Source organism: Leucopleurus acutus (assembly GCF_964270905.1).
Source record: "Leucopleurus acutus genome assembly, chromosome: 2".
Classification (NCBI taxonomy): domain Eukaryota; kingdom Metazoa; phylum Chordata; class Mammalia; order Artiodactyla; family Delphinidae; genus Leucopleurus; species Leucopleurus acutus.
Genome location: NC_139143.1, coordinates 181,438,506 through 181,452,270, shown reverse-complemented (window position 1 = coordinate 181,452,270; position 13,765 = coordinate 181,438,506). Strand labels below are relative to the sequence as shown.

At 36.2% G+C, this 13,765-nt stretch overlaps 1 protein-coding gene across 1 annotated transcript in view; it reads left to right on the top strand.

The window, feature by feature from the left end:
• Window positions 1–13,765, top strand: part of SPEN (spen family transcriptional repressor) — an 81,076-nt gene that overhangs the window by 50,057 nt on the left and 17,254 nt on the right. Inside the window, exons 4-8 of the mRNA XM_082865349.1 lie at window positions 2,994–3,154; window positions 5,369–5,569; window positions 9,125–9,276; window positions 12,331–12,456; window positions 12,807–12,920. Of these exons, the coding sequence (XP_082721475.1) occupies window positions 2,994–3,154; window positions 5,369–5,569; window positions 9,125–9,276; window positions 12,331–12,456; window positions 12,807–12,920 (754 nt within the window). The remainder of the gene's footprint in view (window positions 1–2,993; window positions 3,155–5,368; window positions 5,570–9,124; window positions 9,277–12,330; window positions 12,457–12,806; window positions 12,921–13,765) is intronic.

Sequence of the window (13,765 nt, the reverse complement as noted above, 5' to 3'; positions counted from 1 at the left end):
TCATAAGGTAGCTCTCTTTTTAGTTTTTTAAGGAACCTCCACACTCTTCTCCATAGTGGCTGCACCAATCTGCATTTCCACCAACAGTGTAGAAGGGTTCCTTTTTCTCTACACCCTCTTCAGCATTTATTATTTGTTGACTTTTTGATGCTGGCCGTTCTGATCGGTGTGAGGTGATACCTCATTGAAGTTTTGATTTGCATTTCTCTGATAATTAACGATGTTGGAGATATTTTCATGTGCCTCTTGTGGCCAGGTAGATTTGAAGTTCACTTTCTTAAAACTATTAGTTGATGCACCGTCATTGCCACTACTTTAGACAATTTAGATTGAAAAGCCTCTTATTAACTACTTCTGGCTTTTAAGAAACAACTAAAATACTATATATCATAAATTTTGGTGAATTCTTGTGATTCTTCTGTTTTAACAAGATTCTGAAAATAAGGATTTTTTAAAGTTAAAATTGACACACATATTCTGGGCACTTGGATTTTCTTTCAGTTTATAGGACTAAAAAGTATTTGTGGGGGCTTCCCTGGTGGCACAGTGGTTGAGAGTCTGCCTGCCGATGCAGGGGACACGGGTTCGTGCCCCGGTCCGGGAAGATCCCACATGCCGCGGAGCAGCTGGGCCCGTGAGCCATGGCCGCTGAGCCTGCGCGTCCGGAGCCTGTGCTCCGCAACGGGAGAGGCCACAACAGTGAGAGGCCCACGTACTGCCAAAAAAAAAAAAAAAAAAAAAATAGTATTTGGGGGTCTAAATTTGTGCCCCTGTTTTGATTCAGGACCTTAAAATCCATAGTACATTTAATAGACTACACTGGAAATATACATTGCAGTTTTGGGTTAGCATATTAAAATGTGAACTCAAAAGTTGTATCGTTTTATCACTTCATAATTTATTTAAAAACCTTTCCTTCTTTTTAGTTATAACTTCAAATTGGTCAACAGATATTTCTGCCGGTTAAATTTTACATCTTGTTTCAAAATTGGTGTGGTAGCAGGGAATTCACCAAAAGTGTGATGACATTTATAGCAAAACTAATTTCTGTCACTATTTTATACTTTAAAATCATTGCTCCCATTGATTCCTTTGCATTTTTATAATATGGACTTAAACAGAACTTTGTTGGCTCACTATTTTAGTACCCAGAAATTCTGCTCTTGCCCATATTTGTTTACTTCTTTACCTACTACTGCTAAGGAATTTTGGTGTATATATTATTGGTGGTATTGTAATTAAAGTGTTTTCCTTAATGGTTATTTTATGATTCCTTGGAATTAAATTGATAAGTCACATACATATTCTATACTGTAGTCATCTGGTGGCCTTATGAATAATCTTGTATTGCTTGGAGTACGTTATACATGTAGAACATTTTTTTCTTTCTGTGCTGAAAACAGAAGATAAATTAATTTTGTTAACCCTTAATTTGAGAAAGTACAATGTCCTATTCACTTAGTACTAGTAATACTACTTTTGCTTAATGATACGGAAAAAAATTTATTGATGGGAAAATTGAAACCGAGTCATTTCTAGGAGGCTTGGCAATGATGACTTGTGGTTCTACCTTGAGGCTTTTCTCATAGTAGTTTGTATTTTGTAACTCAGGTATCTACTTTTGGCTCTTACTGGCATAGGTTTATTTCTTTATGTTTCAAACTGCAGAAAGCTCTGGTAACTTCATAAAGTTTTTATCTTTTGCCTTATCATGTGAGAGCTAAATAAAAATGCTATGTAAATTCTATTTTCTTATGGTATTTCTTTTTTTAAAAAGTGATAGCAAATTTGTCTCAGATCCTGGAGTTAGACTTATTCATCTGGCTGGTTTAGAGTTTGTATTGGATGTGAGAGCTGTAGTCTGGGCGCAAATGACAAAAACTGTTGAACCTGTCCTCTACGGAGTGTGCCTAAAGTGGATTAACTGCCTGCACTCCCCGCCCCCCGCCCTGAGTTATTTGCTTTTAGGATTAAGTCTTCCTCAGCAAGGAGGGGAGAGTATGAAGCAGAATTTCAGAAACCTGTAAATAGCTTTTTATTAATGTATTTGATAATGCTATAAAAGAACTTAAAACCGTAGCAGTCTTGTACATGCGGTACTGAAATAATTTAATATTTCTCACATGGTTCTTGGGCATAATAAACTTGTTCTGACCATGTTGGTAATGTTTTCTCCTTGTCTTTCAACTGTGACGGTCTCTCCCTTAGAGGTTTGTATTAAACTGAAGAGAGAAATTAAATTTCATTGCCTCTCATTTCCCACATTATTCACAAAGAGCCTAAACTAACAAGACTCAAGTAACTTATATTTCTTTATTAGTCCTTCAAAAATTTAAATTACCTGGGAAATTATTTTGGATGTCTATTTTTTCCTAAAGATTAACTTACCCATGAGGCGGTGGTGGTAGTAGTAGTAACAGTAATAGTAACAGAGCATTGCCACTTCATTTATGGATTGCCGTCATATTCCAAACTCTGTTAGCCTGTGTGTTATTTTTTTAAACTCTTAACCTTGTGTTATTATTTCCATTTTACAGATGTAGAAACTGAGGCTTAGCAAGAGGTTAAGTGACTTGTCCAAGGATACATGCTGTATGTCTGAGCCAAGATTTGAATCGAGATCTCTGAATCCAAAACCCATATATCCACTCTTCTATTAATATTACCCTTAAGTCATTTGTGTTTACTAGTCATATTTCATTTGGAAAAAATTGTTCAGATTTTGCACAGAACGAAACATTGGTCTTTCGGTGGCATGTGGTGATAAAAGATTGTTACTTTTACTTCCACATTCCCAGGCTGGTATTTGCTGTCTTCTGCCATCTCTGAAGGTAGAGTATGAAATAGATGTGGAGAAGGTAGGGTGTCTAGAAATCCCAGATCTGAAATTTAGACCTTTTAATTATTGCCATTTGTTAATTTTAAGAAGTTTTATATGCGACTCATTTCCTGTTTGATTTTTTCACGTAAGTTTTTTTTCCCCCCTTCTGTAGCACTGATTCCAGCAGTAGTTCAAGTGATGACTCTCCAGCCCGATCAGTTCAATCTGCAGCAGTCCCAGCACCCACTTCCCAGTTGCTTTCATCCCTGGAAAAAGATGAGCCCCGTAAAAGTTTTGGGATCAAGGTTCAGAATCTTCCAGTACGCTCCACAGGTAGAATTTTGTTACTCTACTTTCCTCTCTGCTACTGTTGGGGAACGAGAGATTGAGCAACTTAAATTCTATACTTTGTACAGAATTTGTTTAAATAGCTCTCTTTCTTATCTGACTGTGTTGGTAATATTTTCTATTTGTCTTTCAATTTGACTCTCTCCCCCTTTTTCTTTTTGTGGTTCATTGATATTTAATGCCGTGTAATAAAAAGCAAGTGATTATAACTGTATGTAGTTTCTAGATTGTTATATATGTAAAGATTGCATGTTACTTATACTTAATTATATACACATACATATATAAATACACATTATTACGCATATTATATGCATATACATATACACACATAAAGACTTTATGGTGCGTGTTATGTAAAGAAAGCATGGTTCATTTTTTATTATGAATGTATTTAAAAAAATTTTTTTTTGGCTGTGTTGGGTCTTCATTGCTGTGCATGGACTTTCTCTAGTTGCAGTGAGTGGGGCCTACTCTTCATTGTGGTGCGCGGGCTTCTCATTGCAGTGGCTTCTCTTGTTGTGAAGCACGGGCCCTAGGCATGTGGGCTTCAGTAGTTGTGGCTCGCAGGCTGTAGAGTGCAGGCTCAGTAGTTTTGGCGCATGGGCTTAGTTGCTCCATGGCATGTAGGATCTTCCCGGACCAGGGATCAAACCCATGTCCCCTGCATTGGCAGGAGGATTCTTAACCACTGCGCTACCAGGGAAGTCCCAAAGCATGGTTCATTTTTGAATAAAAATGCTTTCTGGATTAAATATTTTGATATTAGAGAAAATTTGGTACGATGAAATTGTAGAAATACTATTTTCAGTTAGATTTATATTGGTCTGGAGTCCTGTGTGAAATAACTTGGATATAAAAAAATTATGATAGGAAATCCACTTCAAAACATTAACATTTTAAATGAGGAAAGTCATGAATAATCACTTTATATAGTTAAAAGCTATACCGTTGTCTTTTATTCCTAATGTTTTTGACTGACATTTGGCCATAATATATTTTTATTTCTATGTCAGGCATATTGAGTATGTGAACAACTGTTAGTAGATGGTCTAAACAACTGTTAGTAGATGGTCAAACCAACAAAGACCAAACTAAGCATTTCTTAGCTAAGTGCATTTTAATGATTACTTAAATTATTTATTAAAACAGCCTATAAAACCTACATACCAGGTTTATGAATAGAGATATTGAGACACAAATGTTGGTGAACTTTTGATTTAGATTACTTTGTAATTTAGGAATGGACAGGGGTTATAATTGGCTTGTCTTTCTCTACAATTTTATTTTTTATTTATTTATATTTTTTTTGCGGTACGCGGGCCTCTCACTGTTGTGGCCTCTCCTGTTGCGGAGCACAGGCTCCGGACGCGCAGGCTCAGTGGCCGTGGCTCACGGGCCCAGCCGCTCCGCGGCATGTGGGATCTTCCCAGACCGGGGCACAAACCCGTGTCCCCTGCATCAGCAGGCGGACTCTCAACCCATGCGCCACCAGGGAAGCCCTACAATTTTAATTTTTATAATGAAGCAAATTAACACAAGACCTCCAGATAGTATAATTCATCTGTAAAAGGCCTTAACGTTGATTAGCATGTTACATGCCATTTCCCACACAATTTTATCATCAACATGATGCTTGGAAAACTAGAAATATGGCTTTCTTTCTAAGTCTTTAAAGTTTTATATATGCATATATATGTGTGTTTGTATAGTTTTTATCATGAAAATTTTAAACATACCCACAGTAGAAGGAGTAGCAAAAATGAACTCCCCTTATACCATACCCCAGATTAAAAAATCATCAATATTTTGCCACATTTGCTTTGTCCGCCTCCATCTTCCTTCTTTCCTGTTCTTTGTTACCTTTTTATCGTAAAGTAAATCCCTGATGTTACATCATTTCACACTTGACTTAAAAGATCTATACTTTTGTATTTATTTGTAAAATATAAGGGTATTTTCCTGTGTAAGCATGATATCATTCTTACCTAACAAATAGCTAGTAATATCTTCTAACCTCCGGTTTATTTTCAGAATTGTACGGTAGTCTCTAAAATTCATTTTTAGAGTTATTTTATTTGAAAAAGTAAAGTTTTAATGCTAACTAGGTCAAAAATCAGACTAAAGATTTAGTAGCTTACACTTCGAGTTGTAACTAAATTAGAAAAATAAGCAACTTGTTTTTGTTTGGGGATTTAGATACAAGTCTCAAAGATGGCCTTTTCCATGAGTTTAAGAAATTTGGAAAGGTGACTTCAGTGCAGATACATGGAACTTCAGAAGAAAGGTATGGTCTGGTATTCTTCCGGCAGCAGGAGGACCAAGAAAAAGCATTGACTGCATCAAAAGGAAAACTTTTCTTTGGCATGCAGATTGAAGTAACAGCATGGATAGGGCCAGGTAAGAGACAAGGAAGCTGAGTTTTAGTGTATTTTTATTCCATTATATGAAAGGGCCACATGTTATCCTGAATGTGGACAGTATTCCAGCTCTGTTTATTTTATTTTATTTTTTTTTAACAATTTAAATTTATTTATTTATTTATTTTGGGCTGTGTTGGGTCTTCGTTTCTGTGTGAGGGCTTTCTCTAGTTGTGGCAAGCGGGGGCCACTCTTCATCGCGGTGCGCGGGCCTCTCACTATCGCGGCCTCTCTTGTTGCGGAGCACAGGCTCCAGACGCGCAGGCTCAGTAGTTGTGGCTCACGGGCCTAGTTGCTCCGTGGCATGTGGGATCTTCCCAGACCAGGGCTCGAACCCATGTCCTCTGCATTAGCAGGCAGATTCTCAACCACTGCGCCACCAGGGAAGCCCCCAAGCTCTGTTTTTTAAAACATACCTTCGGTGTCTTCTGTTTTAAAAAGTGGTTACATTTTGTCATTCAACTTAATAGATTGTTTTGGCTAGGAAGGGTTAAAGATTCTTCTGTTTCTGTTAGAGAGCATGCTAACTTTTAAGAGTCGTGAAAGGCAAAGTATAGTCCCTTGTTGAATCCTGCTTTCCCAAAAGGATTGAGTTGATTGAGATAAGGTGATAGTTCCGAGGAGAATGACAACAGAATTATTCTGAATTAGAAAACAGACTATATCAATTTGAGGGACTAGTTAGACCAGTTTTCTTTCCATTATGCCCCGCACAAATTGGATCTGTTATTCTAGCTTCCATGACCTTGAAAGATAGTGGCAGAGTGGCAGGACTAAGTCTTTTGAGTGCAACCCGTTGAAAATTTCAAGGGGACATTTTATTGTTTGAACCTACCTGTAAGACCTATCTATTCTAAGGCAGGAAGTCTTGTCAGGCATGACTTGGGTCAGTGTTTTTCCTGTTTCAGAACCACCTGCAGTGCTTGTTTAGAATACAGACTCTTTGATCATACCGCAGCTTACTGGTTTAGAATTTGCATACTCAAGTTTTAAAAACCCCTGATTTACTTGTGAGTAAATCTGTAGAAGAATGAATAGAAATGTTAAAATTATGCATTCACATTAAGTGTGTGGGACAGTTGAACTTTAAGACTAAAACTTTGAGTGGAATTTATAGGGTAAACATAGCCCATTTTCTTGGAATATTCATTTTATGTGACAATTAAGAGGAAAAAAATAGAATTTCCCTGGTAAGAATGTGTCATTTGTATATTAAAACAGGCACAGTCAGGGTTGTTAGAGTGAAGGCTATAAAGTGTGCATAATTTTATGATAAAACACAGGAATTCAAAGACATACTATTTTTTCAAAGGAATTATAAGTTATGCCTTCACATTCCCTCCTCCGCAAAGTTTGAGATGTACTGCCCTAACTTGTACTGGGCTAAGAGCAACTCAGGAGTTCTTATTTAACACAATTGGAACAGGTCAGAACTGACTTTGAGGAATAATATTTAGAATGTCATATCATCTCTGTAAGTTTTTAGAGCCATATATAATTATTAACTAGTGAGGATCTAACTCAGGGGCATTATCAATAGGTGACTTTCTAATCTCCAAGTAGTGGGCTTAGCTTGAGATATTTATTGTAAAAAAAAAAATCATTTTACCTAATTAGTTAGCACCCAGGATGTTAATTGGGGCTTTTTAACTACCTGCCACTGAAGATGTTGAGAAGTTTGATTGGTTCAAGCATCGGAGAGCTGAAGGTACTTTTTCCAGATGGGACAGCATTGAAACACCAGTTTAAATGGGATATTTGAAAGCTGAGTAGGGACACTTGGTTGGAATTACGCTGTTGGATGGTTGTCATAAATGTTTTATATTGAAATGTATGGAGCTGATTGCTTCCTTAGGTCAAGGACGTCTTGGAATTAAAAAGATCCAAATCCAAGAAACCTAACTCTGTAGACAGACCTCTGGTGGCTTCTAAGATTGTGCTTTTGTACTCCTATGCACAGCATTACAATCCCCTAAACGTGAAATTGCAGGATAAAACAGTCTTTTCAATGATGTGTAGGACAGTAAGACTTAAAACTGGTCATGAAGGTTGAATAGATTACATGTGGAAAAGACACTCCCTCCCTGCCCCCAACTGAATTTCTGATTTTAAGTGAGCTATTTGGTAGAAATGAATTCATTACAGATTTTAATGGTTGCAAATCATGCTTTATCCTTCTGATTCTGCTTTTTTTTATTCTACGCCACGTGGCTTGCAGGATGTCAGTTCCCCAGCCAGGGATTGAACATGGGCCATGGCAGTGAAAGCCCAGAATCCTAACCGCTAGGCCACCAGGGAACTCCCCTGATTCTGCCTTTTGAAGTACAAACCTCAAGATGTGCCTGAATTATTTTTTTCTTTTTCTCCTTTTAAATGAAATATTCCTAAGTATGTGCCCTCTGTTTGTTACATAATTTTAGGAAGACCTAGTTGAGCTTAAAATGAGATATACCCCTGTGAAATAAGATGAAAATGTAGAGATAGGTGTATGAGTGCTGGACAGTTTCTGGGTCCACCTGACTGAAAAAGTATGTACTGTCTGATGACACAGGTAAGATTAAGCTGAGCTGCCATTATCAAACTGGAATCAGGAGTGAGATGTGTTCTGGCTGAGTTCACCCAACATCTCAGAAGTTGAGTCTTTTTAATACCGGTGTTGTCATTGACATTATCAGTAATGTTTCAGTGGCTGGCACTAAACACTTTGATTTAGTCAGGTTGATCAAATACTAACTTTTTGGGATGGGTTTGTTTTACATTAAAAAAGAGAGCGAGAACATACAGGCTGTATTATAATTACTATCCAGAAAACGTTGAATGTCCCTGCCCTAGACGAGGTTAATAAATGGAGCTTCAGAGAAAGCCTGTGATTGAATTAGACGTTGAACCAGGGCTTTTGATTATAAGAAGTAGAAACCTTAAGAGTCATTTAGTCTCTTTCTGTTTGTCATTGGGTACCATGCAACACCAAAAGAAGATATTTCATAAGCGTTAGTTCAGTCAGTTTTCATACAAGTATTATTCTTGTATTTAAAAATTGCTGCATTTAGACAGTTGGGTATGGCAAACATAAAATGCTGTTTTATAAAATGTTGAAATGTAAATTAAATAATGAAGCTGGACTATTTTTAGCTGAATTTTATGTTTATTTCAGATTATAGTCTTATACTGCACATTCAGAGCCTGCCACATAATTTTGGAACCTAAGATTAGGCTCAAATCATTACTATTTTTTGCTGGGGATTAAAACCTATTTCTGTATTAGTGATTATTTTTTAAAACAAATCAACTTAGATTGAAATTCAGTCTTCTTTTCTATTTTAAAGATCAGGGTGTTAACTTTCTCTTAATATTTTGGACAAGTTTCTCTAGCCTCTGTATTCTTCTTTTGATTTGGAGCTGTTTCTGATGGTGTGTATAATTTTTCAGATTATATGAGAATTAATCCCAATATTTCAGAGATCTGATTTTTTAAAGTAGATTTTCCCATGATATATGAATATATTAAAACACTCTGTCCCCATCCCACTTACAGAAACAGAAAGTGAAAATGAATTTCGCCCTTTGGATGAAAGGATAGATGAATTTCATCCCAAAGCAACAAGAACCCTCTTTATTGGTAACCTTGAAAAAACCACTACTTATCATGATCTTCGCAACATCTTCCAACGCTTTGGAGAAATTGTGGTATGTTTTGTTTTGTTTTGTTTTTACAATAAAAACAGTGTTAGATCTTTGTCATAAAACATAAAGCATAGCAGAGATTATATTTGGAAAAACGATACTTAGATGGTGTAATGAATATTTTTCCCATTTGCCCTATGTGGTTTTTTTTTTTAACATTTTTTATTGGAGTATAATTGCTTTACAATGGTGTGTTAGTTTCTGCTTTATAACAAAGTGAATCAGTTATACATATACATATATCCCCATATCTCTTCCCTCTTGCATCTCCCGCCCTATGTGTTTTTAACTGCTGCTAAAAGATGATCTGGCAAAACCCAGCAGGGACTGCTTATGTGTGTATGTAAAAATATGTAATTGTCTGTATTTTGTTTACATATATATTTTCCTTTCCACTTTTCTTATCTTTGTCCATCTGGTGCTGTTTTAATGCCATCTCTAGTCCTGTGGGTTGAAAGGAAAATCTGGAAGAGAAAACGTGTTTGTAAGAAAGAAGCAGCAGATTAGTGCATGATTATTTTTATCACAATGCACATCAGGAGTACCTTGGGGATTACTAGAATGTGGATAGCATGCTGGAAACTCAGTTCTATTTTGAAATTCTAATTAGAATCATTTTTCAAATTATGCAAGTAATTGTTAGATTTAGGGATAGAAAGATTTTTCTATTCCCCATGACTTAAAACTTGAGTCATATTATAGTGAAAATAGTTTGGTTGCAGCTTTGTACCCTTAGGATATACTATTTTGTTTTGTGTTTGAAAAAACAGGGAAATACTTCTGTTTTCCTAGATTTTCTCTATATTAATAACAGTGAAGAAAGTACTCTAGTATATTTGGACTTTGGAGAGTAAAAAAATGTTTTGGATAGAAACAGCTATTGTTAATCTTTTAAGGGTGTGTGTGATGTCCATCTGTATTTATACACTAATGCTCTAAACAAAAGATTCTTAATTTTTAAAATGACATAATCTAGTCCTGTGAATAAAACATTACTTGTGCTTGTGGCTGAGCTAAACCTCATCTTTAGGGGCTTGAGGCAAGAGATTGAAGGGGTTGGTAGAAGTGAAGAAAAAAAAGAGAAGCTGTATATTTAGATATACCAGCAAAACATTCATCTTTCTTTTTCAATTATTTCGACTTTTCTCAGTTTCGTATTTTTGTGAGGGTAGTGTATACTCTTTTTTTAATTTAAAGTCATTTATTTTATTTATTTTATTTTTGGCTGCACTGGGTCTTTGTTGCTGCGTGCAAGCTTTCTCTAGTTGCGGCGAGCGGGGCCTGCTCTTCGTTGTGGTGCGCGGGCTTCTCATTGCGGTCCCATCTCTTGTTGTGGAGCACAGGCTCTAGGCACGCAGGCTTCAGTAGTTGTGGCTTGCGGGCTCTAGAGTGCAGGCTCAGTAGTTGTGGCGCACGGGCTTAGTTGCTCCGTGGCGTGTGGGATCTTTGCGGACCAGGGCTCGAACCCGTGTCCCCTGCATTGGCAGGCAGATTCTTAGCCACTGCGCCACTAGGGAAGCCCAGAGGGTAGTGTATACTCTTAATTCCAGCTCTACTGCCTACGTGGATGAGTGACTAGACGCTCAATTACCTATCTGGGCTCCAGCTTCTTCTGTCTTTATACCACGATCTGTTATTTAATTTGCTGTTTGGCATTTATGAGGCTTTGAATTGATAAAACTTTCAAACATACTTTTATTGAATGTAGCTGCTACTATAAATTTTGGAGGAGTATAAAAGTTGTATTTGGGCACATGGATACATTTTCATCACCAGGGTTGCTAAAAATGGGATGATTATTGTGTTTTAAGAGCTATGCTTATCAATAAGGTGGACATGTCAGTACTCTGTTTGAAAACTGTTATCTTACCATGTTTGCAATTGCTCATGATTGTCACTGTTTTAATGACATACAGACTTTGAGAACATGGTCTTCTACTTATCGATAACGGATCATGCTATAGCCGGAAGCACCTATTTAGTGAATCTACCCACCAGTATTCCTTTGAAACATTTCTCTCTAAGTAGAGCTATCCTGGGTTATTACATTCTACATAATGATGAAAACAGCTTCTGTTTACCATTACTTAGAAAAATTTTGAGTGTAAATTATTGCTTTTTTTTTTTTAAAGACCCATCAAACAGCTCTTTAAATGCATTACTCATTTTGCTCTGTTTCAGGTTTTGATTATTGGCTTGTGACCCTTAAGGAGGCTTAGATAATCACAATACATAATCTGCACTATATGGCCCAGCTCATTATTGTTTAAGTACAAGTTTTGCCATCCAGGTGTCTGGTTTCTCTGGACCATTTTCCTGTGTAAGCCAGGTTTTTTCACTACCTCCTTTTAATAGGCAGGACCGGAGTGTTAGATGTGACTACAGGTTTTGAGCATTCCAAAGAGTTGGGGGTATTCCTTTATAGAGTGTTTCTTTAATCCAGGGATGGTGTTCTAATGCATCTTCACGGAGTAGTTCAGGTATTTATATAATCCATTCATTCTGGTTATGAGAGATTATTACCACATTTATCATCACCAGGTTTGATTCAGTTAGATATACTGATAGAATGAGTCTTCTAATTTAGGATTGCGTATTTTAAATCACTTTCTGAAAACTTGATTTCTTTATCATTCTTACTCTTCTCAGATACTATATTTTAAATGGCTTACCCCTAATAAGGATTTTAGATATTGCAGAAGAGAATTATTTCTTAGATTTTCATTAAATAGGCTGCTTTTTTTTCTTCTCATAAATGTCTCTTAACACAGGTGTTGTGGATTTAAAATTTTGAGTTTTGAGTTGCACTGCAGTTGCTCTTCTGCAGAGAGCTTCACATGAGAAGGATTTCATGGTTTGTGACTACAAATGCTGTGTTGAATAGTTTTTTAGGCTGTTAATTTACAGTTGCATTAAGATGTATAATTGTAACTAGGAAAATGATTTGGGGGAATATGACTATTTTGAGAAATATGTAGCTCATATGGACTTGGTTTATTCTGATTTATTTTTTTATTGGCATATCACTAAGTGGTATCCATCCATCGGCTTTTTCAGGATATTGACATTAAGAAAGTAAATGGAGTTCCTCAGTATGCGTTCTTGCAATACTGTGATATTGCCAGCGTTTGTAAGGCTATTAAGAAGATGGATGGGGAATACCTTGGAAATAATCGTCTCAAGGTAAAGGAATTTACATAAGTTATTGTACTGTTAATAGTCGCTGCGTTTTTTTTTAAGATTTGGAGTTTTCTGTTCATATGTCTGATTATTTAAAATTGTAGTAGTACAGTTAGATAACCATAAAGGTGATAAACCTCTTCGCATCCTTATCCTGTTATACTGTAATCTGAGTTAATCCTTGCTTAGCCAGGCAGGATAATTTTTGTGTCAGTTTCTGTTTGATTTTAACCTGATGGTTCCCACTTGAGGTGTTAGTTTGATAAGATTCCTACAGAAGACAAGTTTTCTCAGAATTTTGTTGTTGAATAATTGGTGACTTAACTAATAGAAATTTTGCCTTTTGTATTCAGCTGGGTTTTGGAAAGAGCATGCCTACAAACTGTGTGTGGTTAGATGGGCTTTCTTCAAACGTATCGGATCAATATTTAACACGACATTTCTGCCGATATGGGCCTGTGGTGAAGGTAGGTGGGAGGTTTGGTTGTGTGGTTTAAAGTTACTTCTGACTCCGTTTTTTTGGTACTCTGTCCTTTCAGTCCCAGTTTCTAGTACTGACTTTTTCTTTTCTTTAGTAACTGATACATTAAAATTCTCTTTTCCAAAATTGGGTTTAGAAGAGCATTTGCATCTATTAGCTTATGATATGAGTATTTTGAGAAACTGTTAGAACCCGCCAAAATGATTAATTTTGGAACTAATCTGCATAATACTGTTAAATAGAATATTTCTTAGGGATTTCTGTAACTTTATCTCACATTAAGATTAGACAGCCTAATTATATAATTACTCACATTCACACTAATATGTAATTAGACTTGATTTTTTTTTAAACCATGATGACTTTAAAGGGACACACACCAGAATACTCATCTAACCAATGTTTGTTATGTAACACATTCACAAACATAACAGGAACAGGGTCTCTGGACCCCATTCCATTATGTGAAGGTAAAGATTTTAACTTCTTGAAAGCAGATTTACACTGTGGTAGGTATGTTGCATAACTTTGACATTTCTTTAAATGTAGCTTTTGTTGTTTGAAGAAGCACATCTTAAAGACTATTAGTATAAATAAAAAATCTAAAAGCTTTAAGACAGTGCTGCTTATGACCAAAATTCATTGCAACTTACTATTTTTTTCTTATTTTTCCTTTGCTATAGTGTAGTTTTTTCTTTTTTTTTCTTTTTTTTGCTGAAGTACAGTGGATGTACAATATGAAATTTATGTTGATTCAGTACTCTTTACTTCTTTCCCCCTTTTTCAGGGGTGTTGTTTTTTTGAGCCAAAATGAGTCAGTCAACATAAAAT